This window comes from Microcaecilia unicolor, chromosome 2 (assembly GCF_901765095.1).
Source record: "Microcaecilia unicolor chromosome 2, aMicUni1.1, whole genome shotgun sequence".
In the NCBI taxonomy this organism is placed as follows: Eukaryota; Metazoa; Chordata; class Amphibia; order Gymnophiona; family Siphonopidae; genus Microcaecilia; species Microcaecilia unicolor.
Window position 1 is genome coordinate 551,182,638 of NC_044032.1, and position 15,396 is coordinate 551,198,033.

The window sequence follows — 15,396 nt, forward strand, 5'->3', positions numbered from 1 at the left end:
CTACTTCTACTCAAAAAGTATTATATTAGGCAATACATTTTTTAATGTGTTCTTCACTGTACTTTTACATGTGTTAAAATATACATTTATTTTTACTTTTACTTAAGTATTCTGACCAACACTGATAAGATGGTAGTGGTAAAAACAGACATGGTTTATGGAGGATAAGATATTTTATTGAATAAAATATAAAATCAAACCCAACATGGCCGTGTTTCGCCCAGCAAGGGCTGCTTCAGAGGCTAAAGCAGTACCTTATGGTGTGAACCTTTCACTTCATTATAGGCAATACAGGACTGCCCAACTCGGGGAGGGGGGGAAGCGGAGTGTCTCTTTCTGTCCCTGAAGCAGCCCATGTTGAGCAGAACACAACAGTAGGGCTTCATTTTATATTTCATTCTTCAATAAAATATCTTTTATCCTCCATTAACCATGTCTGCTTCTACGACCGTCCTGTTGGGACTAGCACACCATTCCTCTACCTGTTTAACTTAAATAAAAAGTATTGTTATGCCATTTCCTGAATTCAGTATACAATTATGATTTGCAATATCTTTCATAACTGTATGTCTACATTAACATGTTTCCTACAATATATAAAAAAAACTGTGTGTGTGTCTGGGGGGGGGATTTTAATTTTAATAGCTTAAAAGTCAACTACATTGACATTTTCAGATAAATATTATGCCATATGTTTTCAAATGCATAAACTATTGCTTCAACAGATGGCTTTCTGTCTGCTACCCTCATGTCCTCGCACCCCGTCATCTCATCATCGTGTGGCAGCTGTGCCAACAGCTTGTGTGTAGTCCAACTTCCCGAGGGCCCGGGGTTCTTGCCCAAATCAAAGATGGCCGCAAGCGCGCCTTGCCTGATCAGGTGATAATCATCATCACCACCCTCCTCCCTCTTTAGATCATCTCGAGGGCGTGGCCAACAGCCCTTGCGTGCTGGTATGACGTCATGGAGGGCGGGGCCGGCGCTGGGAGCCGTGGCCCCGGCTCTCTCCAGCTGCCGCTGTTCAGCTGCGGAGGTTGTAACGGGCTGGCGGAGCGGCACTGATCGGCAGCGGGGCTGCGGGCGGAGCCGTCATGGAGGACGTAAACTCGAACATTAGCGCCGACCAGGAGGTACGGAAGCTGCAAGAGCTCGTGCGGAAACTGGAGAAACAGAATGAGCAGCTGCGCAGCCGCTCCGGGGCTACCTCCGCCGCCGCTGCCGGATCGGGCCCGGCCAGCCCCAGGCCACCGCCCTCGGACACCTGCCAAGCGGCGGCGGCGGCGATAGTTGCTGGGGAGAGCCGGTGCCTGAGCTCCAGCACAAAGTTGCCGCCGTCGCCTCAGGGCGGTGAGGGGGACCCGGCGGGGCTCAGCCTCAGGCTGGCCGTGGACGGTGAGAGTTCGCTACTGGAGGACGTGGAACCCCTGAGATCCGACGAGCTGGAGCGGCTGACCGAAGGCGAGCAGGACGAGAGCTGGTAAGTGTGGAACCGGGTAGGGGAACGGGCTGGGTAGGCTGTCTGGGCTGGAAGGCAGTATGTGTGTGTGTGCATCTTTTTCTCCTCTCCCCTGTTAGGCGCTGCCTCTGCGACTGTCTGTGTATTTTATTCTCATTTTCTCAGGCTGTCTCCACGTGTCCATTTATCTGTTTTCGGATTATGAAGTGTGCAATTGGTAACTGTTCCGCCCTTCCTGGGCGAATACAATATTGTTGTTTAAAACGTGACTGTCAGGTTTCCGATTTGCGCGGTGTCTTCTTCAGAGAATGCCTTTCAAGCTGAAAACTTTAGTGGGCTGGGTTGAAGAAGGCTGGACAGTAGGCACTGAAATCCTCTTTTCGGTTGTTGATGTAGAAGGCGGAGTCGGTTAACAAGTGAATTTAAAGTACACCCATTAAGACAATACAACTTCACCTTGTTGATTGAAGGGGGTGAACTTAATCTTTCTAACTGCTGCTTTATTGGGAAGCTGATCTCCTGCTCTTCAAAATCCAGGCTGGCTGGGTAGATTAAGGTTTTTCTTTTTGAGTCGTGTTGCAGCCTGGCTAAGAGGAGTCCCAAAATAATGACGGAGTTATGCTGAAGTGCTGGTTGTAATGCTAGGGCCAATGTTCTATTGTAGGTATAAAAAATCGAGCTAGGGTTGAATCCTTCGTTTACATAAACAAGTGGTATTAATTTATAAGGTACACAAAGAACATAGAAAATTATTTTTTCTTGAGAGCTAGCTAAATAGGAAATACCCTAGAAAACTTAAATATTTAAAACAGAAATGTAATAGTAATGAATGTGTTCACTGACCACATATACTTTTTAATAGCTTATAGAGGAATATAGAAATAGTAAGTAAGATCAATTAAACCTGAGAGCATTAGATATATATACACACACACACAACTTTTTTTTACTATATATAATTACACAATGTGACACTGCATCTTAGGCAAAAGTACATAAGCATTTCTGTCTGTATTGGGACAGACAGAAGGTCCATCAAGCTCAGTATCCTGTTTTCAGTAGTGGACGATCCAGATCACAGGTACTTGGCAGGATCCCAAAAGAGTAAAATTAGATTTCCTGCTTATGGGCATAAGCAGTGGATTTTCCCCAAGTCCACGTTAATGGTTTATAGAATCTTCCAAGACACGTGACAAAACCTTTTTTTAAACCCTGCTATGCTAACCTTTTACCACATTTTTTGGCAATGAATTTGAGAAATTAAATATTGAGTAAATACTTTTTCCAGTTTGTTTTAAATGTACAACTTAGTAATTTCATTGTATGCCCCCTAGTTCTTTTACATTTGGAAAGAGTAAACAAGTGATTTTGCATTTACCAGTTCCATTCCACTCATTTTATAAATATATATTGTATCTCCCCTCAGTGGTCTCTTCTCCAAGAAAGAAGTGCCCTAACCTCTTTTGCTGTTCCTCATCCCATTTATTATAGTTGATCTTCTCTGTACATTTCTAATTAGCTATATCTTTTTTTTGAGGTTCATTGACCAGAATTACAGTATTTGAGGTGCAGTCACACCATGAAGTAAGGAATTGTCTGTTTTCCATTCCTTTCCTAATGATTACTAGCATTCAATTTACTTTCCTGGTGTTTGCTCCACACAAAGCAGAGGATTTTAGTGTATCTCCAGCAATAACACCTTGATCCTTTCCCTGGGTGGTGATTCCTAATGTGGAATCTTGCATCACACAGCTATAGTTTGCATTCCTCTTTCCTGTGTGCATCAGTTTTGCACTCACATCAAATGTCATCTGCCATTTGAATGCCCGATCTCCCAGTCTTGCAAGGTTCTCTTGCAATTTCTCACAATCCTCTTATGATTTAACAACGTTGAATACCTTAGTCATCAGCAAATTTGATCACCTCACTTGTTCCCATTTTCAGATCATTTTAAAATGTTAAAAAAGTTTCACCACAGACTACTGGGACCCCCCCCCCCCCCCCCCCCCACATACACACACTATTTTTCCTTCTCGATTGAGAAGATTGACAATTCTTTTAACCAGTTAACACAGTAGGATATTGCCTCATATCCTATTACTTTTTAATTTCCACAGAAGTATTTCATGAGATACTATCAGGTGAATTTTCGAAAGAGAAGGGCGCCCATCTTCCAACACAAATTGGGAGATTGGCGTCCTTCTCGCAAGGTCACACAAATCGACATAATCGAAAGCCAATTTTGGGTGCCCTCAACTGCTTTCCATCGCGGGGACGACCAAAGTTCATGGGGGCATGTCGGCAGTGTAGTGAAGGCGGGACTGGGGCATGCTTAGGAGATGGGTGTCCTCGGCTGATAATGAAAAAAAAGAAGGGTGTCCCTGACGAACACTTGGGTGACTTTACTTGGTCCATTTTTTTTCACGACCAAGCATCAAAAAAGTGCCCGAACTGACCAGATGACCACAGGAGGGAATTGGGGATGACCTCCCCTTACTCCCCCAGTGGTCACTAACCCCCTCCCACCCTCAAAATAAAATCTTTAAAAATACTGTTTTGCCAGCCTCAAATGCCATACTCAGGTACCTGGAGCAGTTGTAGTGGGTGCAGTGTACTTCATATAGGCGTACCCAGGCCCATCCCCCCCCCCCACCTGTTACACTTGTGGTGGTAAATGTGAGCCCTCCAAAACCCACCAGAAACCCACTGTACCCACATATAGGTGCCTCCCTTCATCCCTAAGGGCTATGGTAGTGGTGTACAGTTATGGGTATTTTTTTTTTTGGGGGGGGGGGCTCATCACCCAAGGGAAGGGAGCTATGCACCTGGGACCTTTTTCTGAAGTCCACTGCAGTGCCCCCTAGGGTGCCCGGTTGGTGTCTTGGCATGTCAGGGGGACCAGTGCACTACGAATGCTGGCTCCTCCCATGACCAGATGGCTTGGATTTGGTCGTTTTTGAGATGGGCGTCCTCGGTTTCCATTATTGCCGAAAACCGGGGACGACCATTTCAAAAACGACCTAAGGATGACCATTTCTAAGATTGACCTAAATTTCATGATTTGGGTGTCCCCGACCGTATTATCGAAACGAAAGATGGATGCCCATCTTGTTTCAATAATATGGGTTGCCCTGCCCCTTTACAGGGCCATCCTGCGAGGACGCCCTCATGAAAACTTGGGAGCGCCCGTTTGATTATGCACCTCTTTGTCAAATGCTTTCTGAATAGCCAGGTAAGCAATATCAACGTGCTTAGTCACACCTTCAAAGAAATGTATCAGACAAGCAAAGTTTCCCCGGCTAAATCCATGTTGTGTTTATTCCATTAATCCATGCCTATGTATATGTTCAGTAATTTTGTTCTTAATCTCTACCATTTTTCCTAGCACAGTTTATATTTTCCCAGGTCACTTTTTTTTTTAAAACTGGCATCACATTAGCCACCTTCCAATCATGAGTTTAAAGATAAGTTACAAATTACTAATAATAGAACTACAAAAATGAAATTGAAAATCTGTTAGAACTCTGGGATGTATACCATCAGGCTTATTTTCGAAAGAGAAGGGCACCCATCTTTCGACACAAATCGGGAGATAGGCGTCCTTCTCTCAGGGTCGCCCAAATTGGCATAATCGATAGCCGATTTTGGGCGTCCCCAACTGCTTTCCGTCACAGTGACGACCAAAGTTCCCGGAGGAATAGCGAAGGCGGGATGGGGGGCGTCCTCGAACGATAATGGAAAAAAGAAGGGCGTCCCTGACGAACACTTGGGTGACTTTACTTAGTTCATTTTTTCTTAGGACCAAGCCTCAAAAAGGTGTCCGAATTGATAACCACCTCCCACCCCGAAAAAAACAACTTTAAAAACTTTTTTTGCCAGCCTGAAATGTCATACTTGGGTCCATCGCAGCAGTATGCAGGTCCCTGGGAGGGGGGGGAGGGAGAGGTGGAAGTATGTGTGTGTCAGCAGAGGCATAGTGAAGGCGTGAATGTCTTGAACTGCCTCCTCCCCCACAGGGACGGCCAAATTTCAAGGGAGAGGAGTGGCCTAGTGGTTTAGAACACTGGTCTTGCAATCCAGAGGTGGCCGGTTCAAATCCCACTGCTGCTACTTGTGATCCAAAATCCAAATAAATAAAGGGTGTCGGAGGCATAGCAAAGGCATGGACGTCCTTCTCACAGAAACATCCAGGTATGGACGTCCTTCACCCATACTCTTTAAAAAAAAAAAAAAAAAAAGTCCCTGAGGAGCACTTGGATGTTTTCACCTGGACTTACATTTTTTAAGGTTGTAGACGGCTATTATACACGCAGCTTATCTGTGTGTATGAAGCCGTCTTTGGCATGCGCAGAGCAGCCATGCATAATGCTTGGCTGCTGTGCACTGGCTTCCCCTCCTTAGGAAGGAAATCATGTGCAAATGAGCAGCTCATTTGCATGCGATTTCCTTCATGCATGCCAGTTCCTTTCCGAATCGGTAAGGGAAGGGGTTTTTCCGTTCAGTTAGTCCACTGCAGTGCCCTCTAGGGTGTCCGGTTGGTGTCCTGGCGTGTCAGGGGGACCAGTGCACTATGAATGCTGGCTCCTCCCACGACCAAATGAGTTGAATTTGGTCATTTTTGAGATGGATGTTCTCGGTTTCCATTATCGCCGAAAACCAGGGACGACCATCTCAACATTAAGGTCGACCTGATGTTGAGATTTGGGCGTCCCCGACCATATTATCAAAACGAAAGATGGTCACCCATCTTGTTTCGATAATATGGGTTTCCCTGCCCCTGGCGGGGACATCCTGCGAGGACACCCTCAGGAAAACTTGGGCGCCCTGTTTGATTATGCCCCTCCACGTGATCTAAATTATTTGCTATTGTTTAGTTTGTTTGCCCTAATTATATCTTCCAAGTTTACAGAAATTAATCAACTCTGTTCCCAGACCAGTCCGTTGGGGGGCGTCAGTCAGACAGGATATCCGCAATGAATATTCATGAGTTAGGTTTGCATCTACTGCCATCATTGCATGCAAACCTAATGTGTGAATATTCATCATGGATATTCTGAAAATCTAGAACAGGTTTGGGAACCATTGTTACCAACCCATCAGCTTTTAAATATTTCGGGCAATTCCTACACATCTTCCACAGTGAAGACCAAAGTAAATAATTAATTTATTCTTTCTGCTATGGCCTTGTCTTACCTGAGTACCCTTTTTATCCTTTGTTCATCTAGTGTCCAATTGATTCTCTTACCAACTTCTTCAAATGTACTTTGATGTTTTTTTTGTCTTTGAGGCAAGCTTCTTTTAAATGTTTATTTGCCTTCTTTATTAGTGCTTTGCATTTAACTTACCATCCTTTATGCTGTTTCCTGTTATCTTCATTTGGATCCTTCCATTTTTTAAGAATGTTTTTTAGCTCTAATAGCTTCCTTCACCTTGCTTTTTAACCATGCTGGCTGCCATTTGCCTGTCTTCTTTTTTTAATACATGGAAGCACAAGAAGAGCACAGAGCAGTAGGATATTCAGCATACCACTGACGCATTGCGATTAAAAAAATTTTTTTTTACTACATTTTATTTTGTGTAAGATGGTCTGGGCCAGTCCACACATTAAGTAATACTAGGTGGTCAAGTAGATGGACATCTTTCTGGGAGCAGCATAGAGCAACTGTAGTCAAAGCAAATCAGTAGGTTCTGATATCTGCTCATATTTTAACCTGCATTTTTATATGATTTTTTTGTGTGGTGATCTTGATTGAGTTCAGTTATCAAAATTGTGTGTTTGTGGGGGGGGGGGGGGGTGCAGACTAGGGGTGTGAAAGCTAATGGGGGGTGGGAGCCTGCAAAGAGCTGGGAAAATGTGGGATGCAAATGCAATAAATAAAAAGGGTAAAGGTTCACCTAGGGTGCCCACTACCATTGCCATCAGCTTTGGGGAAGGTGGTGGAAGAAAGTGTTACGCTCACATTCCCTGTTTGTGAAAGTCTTCTGTAAAGTCCACTGTTGATGCATTAATTTTGAAAGCCTAACATCTGCAGAGGTTTACTTATTTTGTTGTTGTTACATTTGTACCCCGCGCTTTCCCACTCATGGCAGGCTCAATGCGACTTACATGGGGCAATGGAGGGTTAAGTGACTTGCCCAGAGTCACAAGGAGCTGCCTGTGCCTGAAGTGGGAATCAAACTCAGTTCCTCAGTTCCCCAGGACCAAAGTCCACCACCCTAACCACTAGGCCACTCCTCCACTCCACTTATCTTAACTTCCAACAGAGTAACAGGAATCTATTTGTGGTCATTTTAAAGGATGCTTAGTTTTGTTGTGGAATTAACAAAACTATTACATTCGCTGCTCTCTTAGGTTTTGGATTCCAAATTTGACAAATCTGAGTTTATTGTGCCTTTCATTCATTGTCATCATTATGGAACATGCCTTAATAGCCATTAGATTAGTAATGGAATTCAGTAGTAATTAATCTCCCATTTTCAGCAGTCGACAGGCTTGAGGGGGCGTGCAAATGAAATGGAATAGTTCAAGGTTTTAGCCAGTACTTTGCCAGTGAGAGAAGTCTTTTATGAAAAGTTCCCAACATAATTTGATGTACATAATTTGTTTAGTTTTTAGCTGGAAATTTATTAGTGGAACTTTTGTTTGACTGTAGAAGGCTCAGTTCTGTGGTGGTTAAAAAAGAACATGAACCTATATGGTGAAAATCAGTCACTGAGGCAGACTGCCTCTTTTTAGAGTTTATGTAGCAGTCAGCATCAACAAACAGCTTGTGATACTTTTTATTGGGCTAGTGCAGTGATGGTGAACCTTTTAGAGACCGAGTGCCCAAACAGCAACCCAAAATCGAATTATTTATCGCAAAGTGCCGGAACTCATGGGCGGGGTCACCACATATGACTCCACCCCTATGATAGCCACACCCCTTACACCAGCCATGGCGCATATAAACAGACATCATTGAAAATATTATACTAGTACAGGAGAAAAAATAACATGATTTTCTTCCATTATAAATCATATCTGTAAGCTGTTACAGCTCCAGTATACCCAGTGCAAAATAAGACAGCAGATGTAAATTCTCCAATTCGACATATTCCAAACACTAAAATGAAAATAAAATGATTTTTCCTACCTTTGTTGTCTGGTGATTTTGTTTTTCTATCCATATTGGTTCTAGTCGCTGATTCTGCTGCTCTCTCTCTGTTCTCTTAACTCCGTTTCCAGGGCTTCCTTTCCATTGATTTCTTTACTTTTCTCCTTTCTTCTTCATTTCTTGCCCTCCATCCATGTCCAGCAACCCTCCTCTCCCCTCCAGCCACAAATGTCCAGCAACCCTCCTCTCCCCTCCAGCCACAAATGTCCAGCCACCCTCCTCTCCCCCCTGCCCTCCCTCCCAGCACCTGGCAGCACCCAGCACCAGGCCTCCTCCCACCCAGCACCCGCCATCAGGCAGGCTTCCCTCTCACCCAGCACCCACCATCAGGCCTCCCTCCCACCCAGCACTCACCATCAGACCTCCCTTCCACCCAGCACCCACCATCAGGCAGGCTTCCCTCTCACCCAGCACCCACCATCAGGCTTCCCTCCGACCCAGCACCCACCATCAGGCAGGCAGGCCTCCCACCATCAGGCAGGCAGGCCTCCCAGCACCAGGAACCCCCCTCCTCCTAAAATTTAAAAAGCATACCTCCTTGGAGTCGGGGTTAAGGCGGCGTGCTTCGGTAGTGGCAGCGAAGCGCGTGAACTTCGCTTGAAGCGCCTTCGGCCTTCCCTGTCTCTCAAGCTCTCTGATGTAGAATGAATAGAAGTGAATCCTTTTTACTGTTTCAAAAAGTACAAAGACTAGGTGACACTCATTGAAATTACATGGAAATACTTTTAGAACAAATAGGAGGAAATATTTTTTCACTCAACAAATAGTTATTCTCCGAGGACAAGCAGGCTGCTTGTTCTCACTGATGGGTGACATCCTCGGCAGCCCCCTCCATCGGAAAGTTTACTAGCAAAGGCCTTTGCTAGTCCTCGCGCGCCCATGCGCACCCCGCATGCGCGGCCGTCTTCCCGCCCGAAACCGGCTCGAGCCGGCCAGTCTTCTTTCGTCCGCGCTCGGTACAGTCGTCTTACGCCGTTCGTGCCCCAGAGAGTCGACCTCGCGCGTCCTTTTCGACGTGTTTTTTCCTTGTTTTTCGTTGAAAAAGTTCGGGAAGCGCTCCGGAAGTGTTCCGGAAGACCCTTTCGGGTTTTCTGCCCTTCCCGTAATTTCCACAGCTTTTGCCCCGTAAGTTTTCTTTCGTTGTCGGGGTAGGCCTAGTTTGGCCTCGGTCGAGATTTTTCTCCCTTTAAATTTTGGTGCTTCAATTTTCGCCATTTCGGCCTTTGATTTCGCCGGCGTGATTTTTCCGCCCATGACATCGAAGCCTTCCAGCGGCTTCAAGAAGTGCACCCAGTGCGCCCGGGTAATCTCGCTCACTGATAGGCACTCTGCGTGTCTTCAGTGTCTAGGGGCCCAGCACCGCCCTCAGAACTGCAGTCTGTGTTCCCTGTTATAAAGGCGGACTCAGGTAGCGAGATTAGCCCAGTGGAACGTTTTGTTCTCGGGCTCTTCGTCGGCATCGGCACCGGAGGCATCGAGTGCATCGACGTCGTCAGCGTCCGGACCATCTTCCTTGGCTGCCGCTCCATCGACTGCATCGAGGCATAGGACCTCTGCATCGGCGCCGAGGCATCGGGCGACTGCATCGACGTCGGTGGTACCGAGACTTCGTCTGCTGATGTCGTCGGACGGAGGTGCATCGTCAGGAGTGCAGGTGAGGGCTGTCCATTCCCCTGCTGGTGGCGGTGAGCCTTCGGGTGGGTCTCCTCCTACCCTGAGGGCTCCTGCGGTACAGCCCCCCCGGGATCGACCCTCTTCGGTCTCGGCCCCGAGGAAGCGACGGATGGATTCTACGTCCTCCTCGTCGGTGCCGGGGAGCTCCGGTGACATGCTTCGGAAGAAGTCGAAGAAGCATCGACACCGGTCTCCTCCCCGTGTCGGCACCGAGAGCTCTGGGTCGCCGAGGGAGTCGGCACCCAGCAGGCATCGGCACCGAGAGGACCGCTCACCCTCTGTTCAGGAGGTGTCGATGCGCTCCACTCTGGACAGCCCGGAACAGCCTCCTCGCCCGGAACAGGTTCTGACGTCGACGCCTGCATCGACCTCTCAGCCTTTTTCTGCAGCCACTCTGAACGAGAGCCTCCGGGCCGTTCTCCCAGAGATTCTGGGAGAGCTGTTGCGCCCTACCCCTCCGGTACCGGCGGTGCTTGCGCCTCCGGTACCGTCGAGCGTGGCGCCGGCTGGTCCATCGCCCAGGTTGAGGTCCCCGACGTCGGTACCGCGTGCGGTGCCGACCGCGGCCACCTCCCTGGAAGGCTCCCCGACTACGTCGGCGGAGGGAGCTTCGCCGATGCGGGCGAGGGAGTCTACCTCTCGACGCCCCCATCGTGGACGTGGCTCCACGGAGTCGAGCCGGGCGAGGTTGCAGACACAGGTCCGTGAACTTGTGTCTGACACCGAGGGTGAGGCCTCGTGGGAGGACGAAGAAGACCCCAGATATTTCTCTGACGAGGAGTCTGGGGGTCTTCCTTCTGATCCCACTCCCTCTCCTGAAAGGCAGCTTTCTCCTCCTGAGAGTCTGTCTTTCGCTTCCTTTGTCCGGGAGATGTCTACGGCCATCCCCTTCCCGGTGGTTGTGGAGGACGAGCCCAGGGCTGAAATGTTTGAGCTCCTGGACTATCCTTCTCCACCTAAGGAAGCGTCCACTGTTCCCTTGCACCATGTCCTGAAAAAGACATTGCTTGCGAACTGGACCAAGCCATTAAGTAATCCCCACATTCCCAAGAAGATCGAGTCCCAGTACCGGATCCATGGGGACCCAGAGCTGATGCGCACTCAGTTGCCTCATGACTCTGGAGTTGTGGATTTGGCCCTAAAGAAGGCTAAGAGTTCTAGGGAGCATGCTTCGGCGCCCCCGGGCAAAGACCCTAGAACCTTAGACTCCTTTGGGAGGAAGGCCTACCATTCTTCTATGCTCGTGGCCAAGATCCAGTCCTACCAGCTCTACACGAGCATACACATGCGGAACAATGTGCGGCAGTTGGCGGGCTTGGTTGATGCTCTTCCCCCTGAGCAAGCCAAGCCTTTTCAGGAGGTGGTCAGGCAGCTGAAGGCGTGCAGAAAATTCCTGGCCAGAGGAGTTTATGACACTTTTGATGTTGCGTCCAGGGCCGCTGCTCAAGGTGTGGTGATGCGCAGGCTCTCATGGCTGCGTGCCGCCGACCTGGAGAATAGAATCCAGCAGCGGATTGCGGACTCGCCTTGCCGTGCGGACAACATTTTTGGGGAAAAAGTCGAGCAGGTGGTAGAGTCTCTCCACCAGCGGGAAACCGCATTCGACAAGTTCTCCCGCCGGCAGCCTTCAGCATCTACCTCTACAGGTAGAAGATTTTTCGGGGGAAGGAAGACTGGTCCCTATGCTTCTGGTAAGCGTAGGTACAATCCTCCTTCCCGACAGCCTGCGGCCCAGGCTAAGCCCCAGCGCGCTCGCTCTCGTCAGCAGCGTGCGCCTCAGCAAGGCCCCGCGGCTCCCCAGCAAAAGCAAGGGGCGAGCTTTTGACTGGCTCCAGCAGGGCATAGCCGACATCCAAGTGTCAGTGCCGGGCGACCTGCCGGTCGGGGGGAGGTTGATAGCTTTTCACCAAAGGTGGCCTCTCATAACCTCCGATCAGTGGGTTCTGCAAATAGTCCGGCAAGGATACACCCTCAATTTGGCCTCAAAACCTCCAAATTGTCCCCCGGGAGCTCAGTCTTACAGCTTCCAGCACAAGCAGGTACTTGCAGAGGAACTCTCCGCCCTTCTCAGCGCCAATGCGGTCGAGCCCGTGCCATCCGGGCAGGAAGGGCTGGGATTCTATTCCAGGTACTTCCTTGTGGAAAAGAAAACAGGGGGGATGCGTCCCATCCTAGACCTAAGGGCCCTGAACAAATATCTCGTAAAAGAAAAGTTCAGGATGCTTTCCCTGGGCACCCTCCTCCCCATGATTCAGCAAAACGATTGGCTATGCTCTCTGGACTTGAAGGATGCCTACACTCACATCCCGATACTGCCAGCTCACAGACAGTATCTGCGATTTCAGCTGGGCGCACACCACTTCCAGTACTGTGTGCTACCCTTTGGGCTCGCCTCTGCGCCCAGGGTGTTCACAAAGTGCTTGGCTGTAGTAGCAGCGGCACTTCGCAGGCTGGGGGTGCACGTGTTCCCATATCTCGACGATTGGCTGGTGAAGAACACATCCGAGGCAGGAGCCCTGCAGTCCATGCAGATGACTATTCGCCTCCTGGAGCTACTGGGGTTTGTGATAAATTATCCAAAGTCCCATCTTCTCCCAGTGCAGAGACTCGAATTCATAGGAGCTCTGCTGGATTCTCGGACGGCTCGCGCCTATCTCCTAGAGACGAGAGCCACCAACTTGTTGTCCCTCGTCTCGCGGGTGCGAGCGTCCCAGCAGATCACAGCTCGGCAGATGTTGAGATTGCTGGGCCACATGGCCTCCACAGTTCATGTGATGCCCATGGCCCGTCTTCACATGAGATCTGCTCAATGGACCCTAGCCTCCCAGTGGTATCAGGCCGCTGGGGGTCTAGAGGACGTGATCCACCTGTCCACGAGTTTTCTCAAATCCCTATATTGGTGGACGATTTGCTCCAATTTGACTCTGGGACGTCCCTTCCAAATTCCTCAGCCACAAAAGGTGCTGACCACGGATGCGTCCCTCCTGGGATGGGGAGCTCATGTCGATGGGCTTCACACCCAAGGAAGCTGGTCCCTCCAGGAACGCGATCTGCAGATCAATCTCCTGGAGTTACGAGCGATCTGGAACGCTCTGAAGGCTTTCAGAGATCGGCTGTCCCACCAAATTATCCAAATTCAGACAGACAACCAGGTTGCCATGTACTATGTCAACAAGCAGGGGGGCACCGGATCTCGCCCCCTGTGTCAGGAAGCCGTCAGCATGTGGCTCTGGGCTCGCCGTCACGGCATGGGGCTCCAAGCCACATATCTGGCAGGCGTAAACAACAGTCTGGCCGACAGGTTGAGCAGGATTATGCAACCTCACGAGTGGTCGCTCAATTCCCGTGTGGTACGACAGATCTTCCAGGTGTGGGGCACCCCCTTGGTAGATCTCTTCGCATCTCGAGTGAACCACAAAGTCCCTCAGTTCTGTTCTAGGCTTCAGGCCCACGGCAGACTGGCATCGGATGCCTTCCTCCTGGACTGGGGGGAGGGCCTGCTGTATGCTTATCCTCCCATACCTCTGGTGGGGAAGACTTTGTTGAAACTCAAGCAAGACCGAGGCACCATGATTCTGATTGCTCCCTTTTGGCCGCGTCAGATCTGGTTCCCTCTTCTTCTGGAGTTGTCCTCCGAAGAACCGTAGAGATTGGAGTGTTTTCCGACCCTCATCACACAGGACGAAGGGGCACTTCTGCATCCCAGCCTCCAGTCGCTGGCTCTTACGGCCTGGATGTTGAGGGCGTAGACTTTGCCTCTTTGGGTCTGTCCGAGGGTGTCTCCTGCATCTTGCTTGCTTCCAGGAAAGATTCCACTAAGAGAAGTTACTTCTTCCATTGGAGGAGGTTTGCCGTCTGGTGTGACAGCAAGGCCCTAGATCCTCGCTCTTGTCCTACACAGACCCTGCTTGAATACCTTCTGCACTTGTCTGAGTCTGGTCTCAAGACCAACTCTGTAAGGGTTCACCTTAGTGCAATCAGTGCTTACCATTACCATGTGGAAGGTAAGCCGATCTCAGGACAGCCTTTAGTTGTTCGCTTCATGAGAGGCTTGCTTTTGTCAAAGCCCCCTGTCAAGCCTCCTACAGTGTCATGGGATCTCAATGTCGTTCTCACCCAGCTGATGAAACCTCCTTTTGAGCCACTGAACTCCTGCCATCTGAAGTACTTGACCTGGAAGGTCATTTTCTTGGTGACAGTTACTTCAGCTCGTAGAGTCAGTGAGCTTCAGGCCCTGGTAGCCCAGGCCCCTTACACCAAATTTCATCATAACAGAGTAGTCCTCCGCACTCACCCTAAGTTCTTGCCAAAGGTTGTGTCGGAGTTCCATCTGAACCAGTCAATTGTCTTGCCAACATTCTTTCCCCGTCCTCATTCCTGCCCTGCTGAACGTCAGCTGCACACATTGGACTGCAAGAGAGCATTGGCCTTCTACCTGGAGCGGACACAGCCCCACAGACAGTCCGCCCAATTGTTTGTTTCTTTTGATCCCAATAGGAGGGGAGTGGCTGTAGGGAAACGCACCATATCCAATTGGCTAGCAGATTGCATTTCCTTCACTTACGCCCAGGCGGGGCTGGCTCTTGAGGGTCATGTCACGGCTCATAATGTTAGAGCCATGGCTGCGTCGGTAGCCCACTTGAAGTCAGCCTCCATTGAAGAAATTTGCAAAGCTGCGACGTGGTCATCTGTCCACACATTCACATCTCATTACTGCCTGCAGCAGGATACCCGACGCGACAGTCGGTTCGGGCAGTCAGTTCTTCAGAACCTGTTTGGGCTTTAGGATCCAACTCCACCCCCCTAGGGCCCTGTTTGTTCTGTTCCAGGCTGCACTCTCAGTTAGTTGGTAAATTTTTTAGGTCAATCTCAGTTATGTCCTCGCCGTTGCGAGGCCCAATTGACCATGGTTGTTGTTTTGAGTGAGCCTGGGGGCTAGGGATACCCCATCAGTGAGAACAAGCAGCCTGCTTGTCCTCGGAGAAAGCGAATGCTACATACCTGTAGAAGGTATTCTCCGAGGACAGCAGGCTGATTGTTCTCACAAACCCGCCCGCCTCCCCTTTGGAGTTGAGTCTTCCCTTGAAGTGTATTGTCTTGCTACATACTGGA

The 15,396-nt window shown here is 49.2% G+C and overlaps 1 protein-coding gene across 2 annotated transcripts in view; it reads left to right on the top strand.

Moving 5' to 3' along the window:
- Window positions 1-963: 963 nt before the first annotated feature.
- Window positions 964-15,396, top strand: part of SLAIN2 (SLAIN motif family member 2) — a 157,408-nt gene continuing 142,975 nt past the window's right edge. For both annotated transcript variants that reach the window (XM_030191361.1, XM_030191362.1), the window contains exon 1: window positions 964-1,477. In XM_030191361.1, the coding sequence (XP_030047221.1) occupies window positions 1,092-1,477 (386 nt within the window). In that variant the 5' untranslated portion in view covers window positions 964-1,091. The remainder of the gene's footprint in view (window positions 1,478-15,396) is intronic.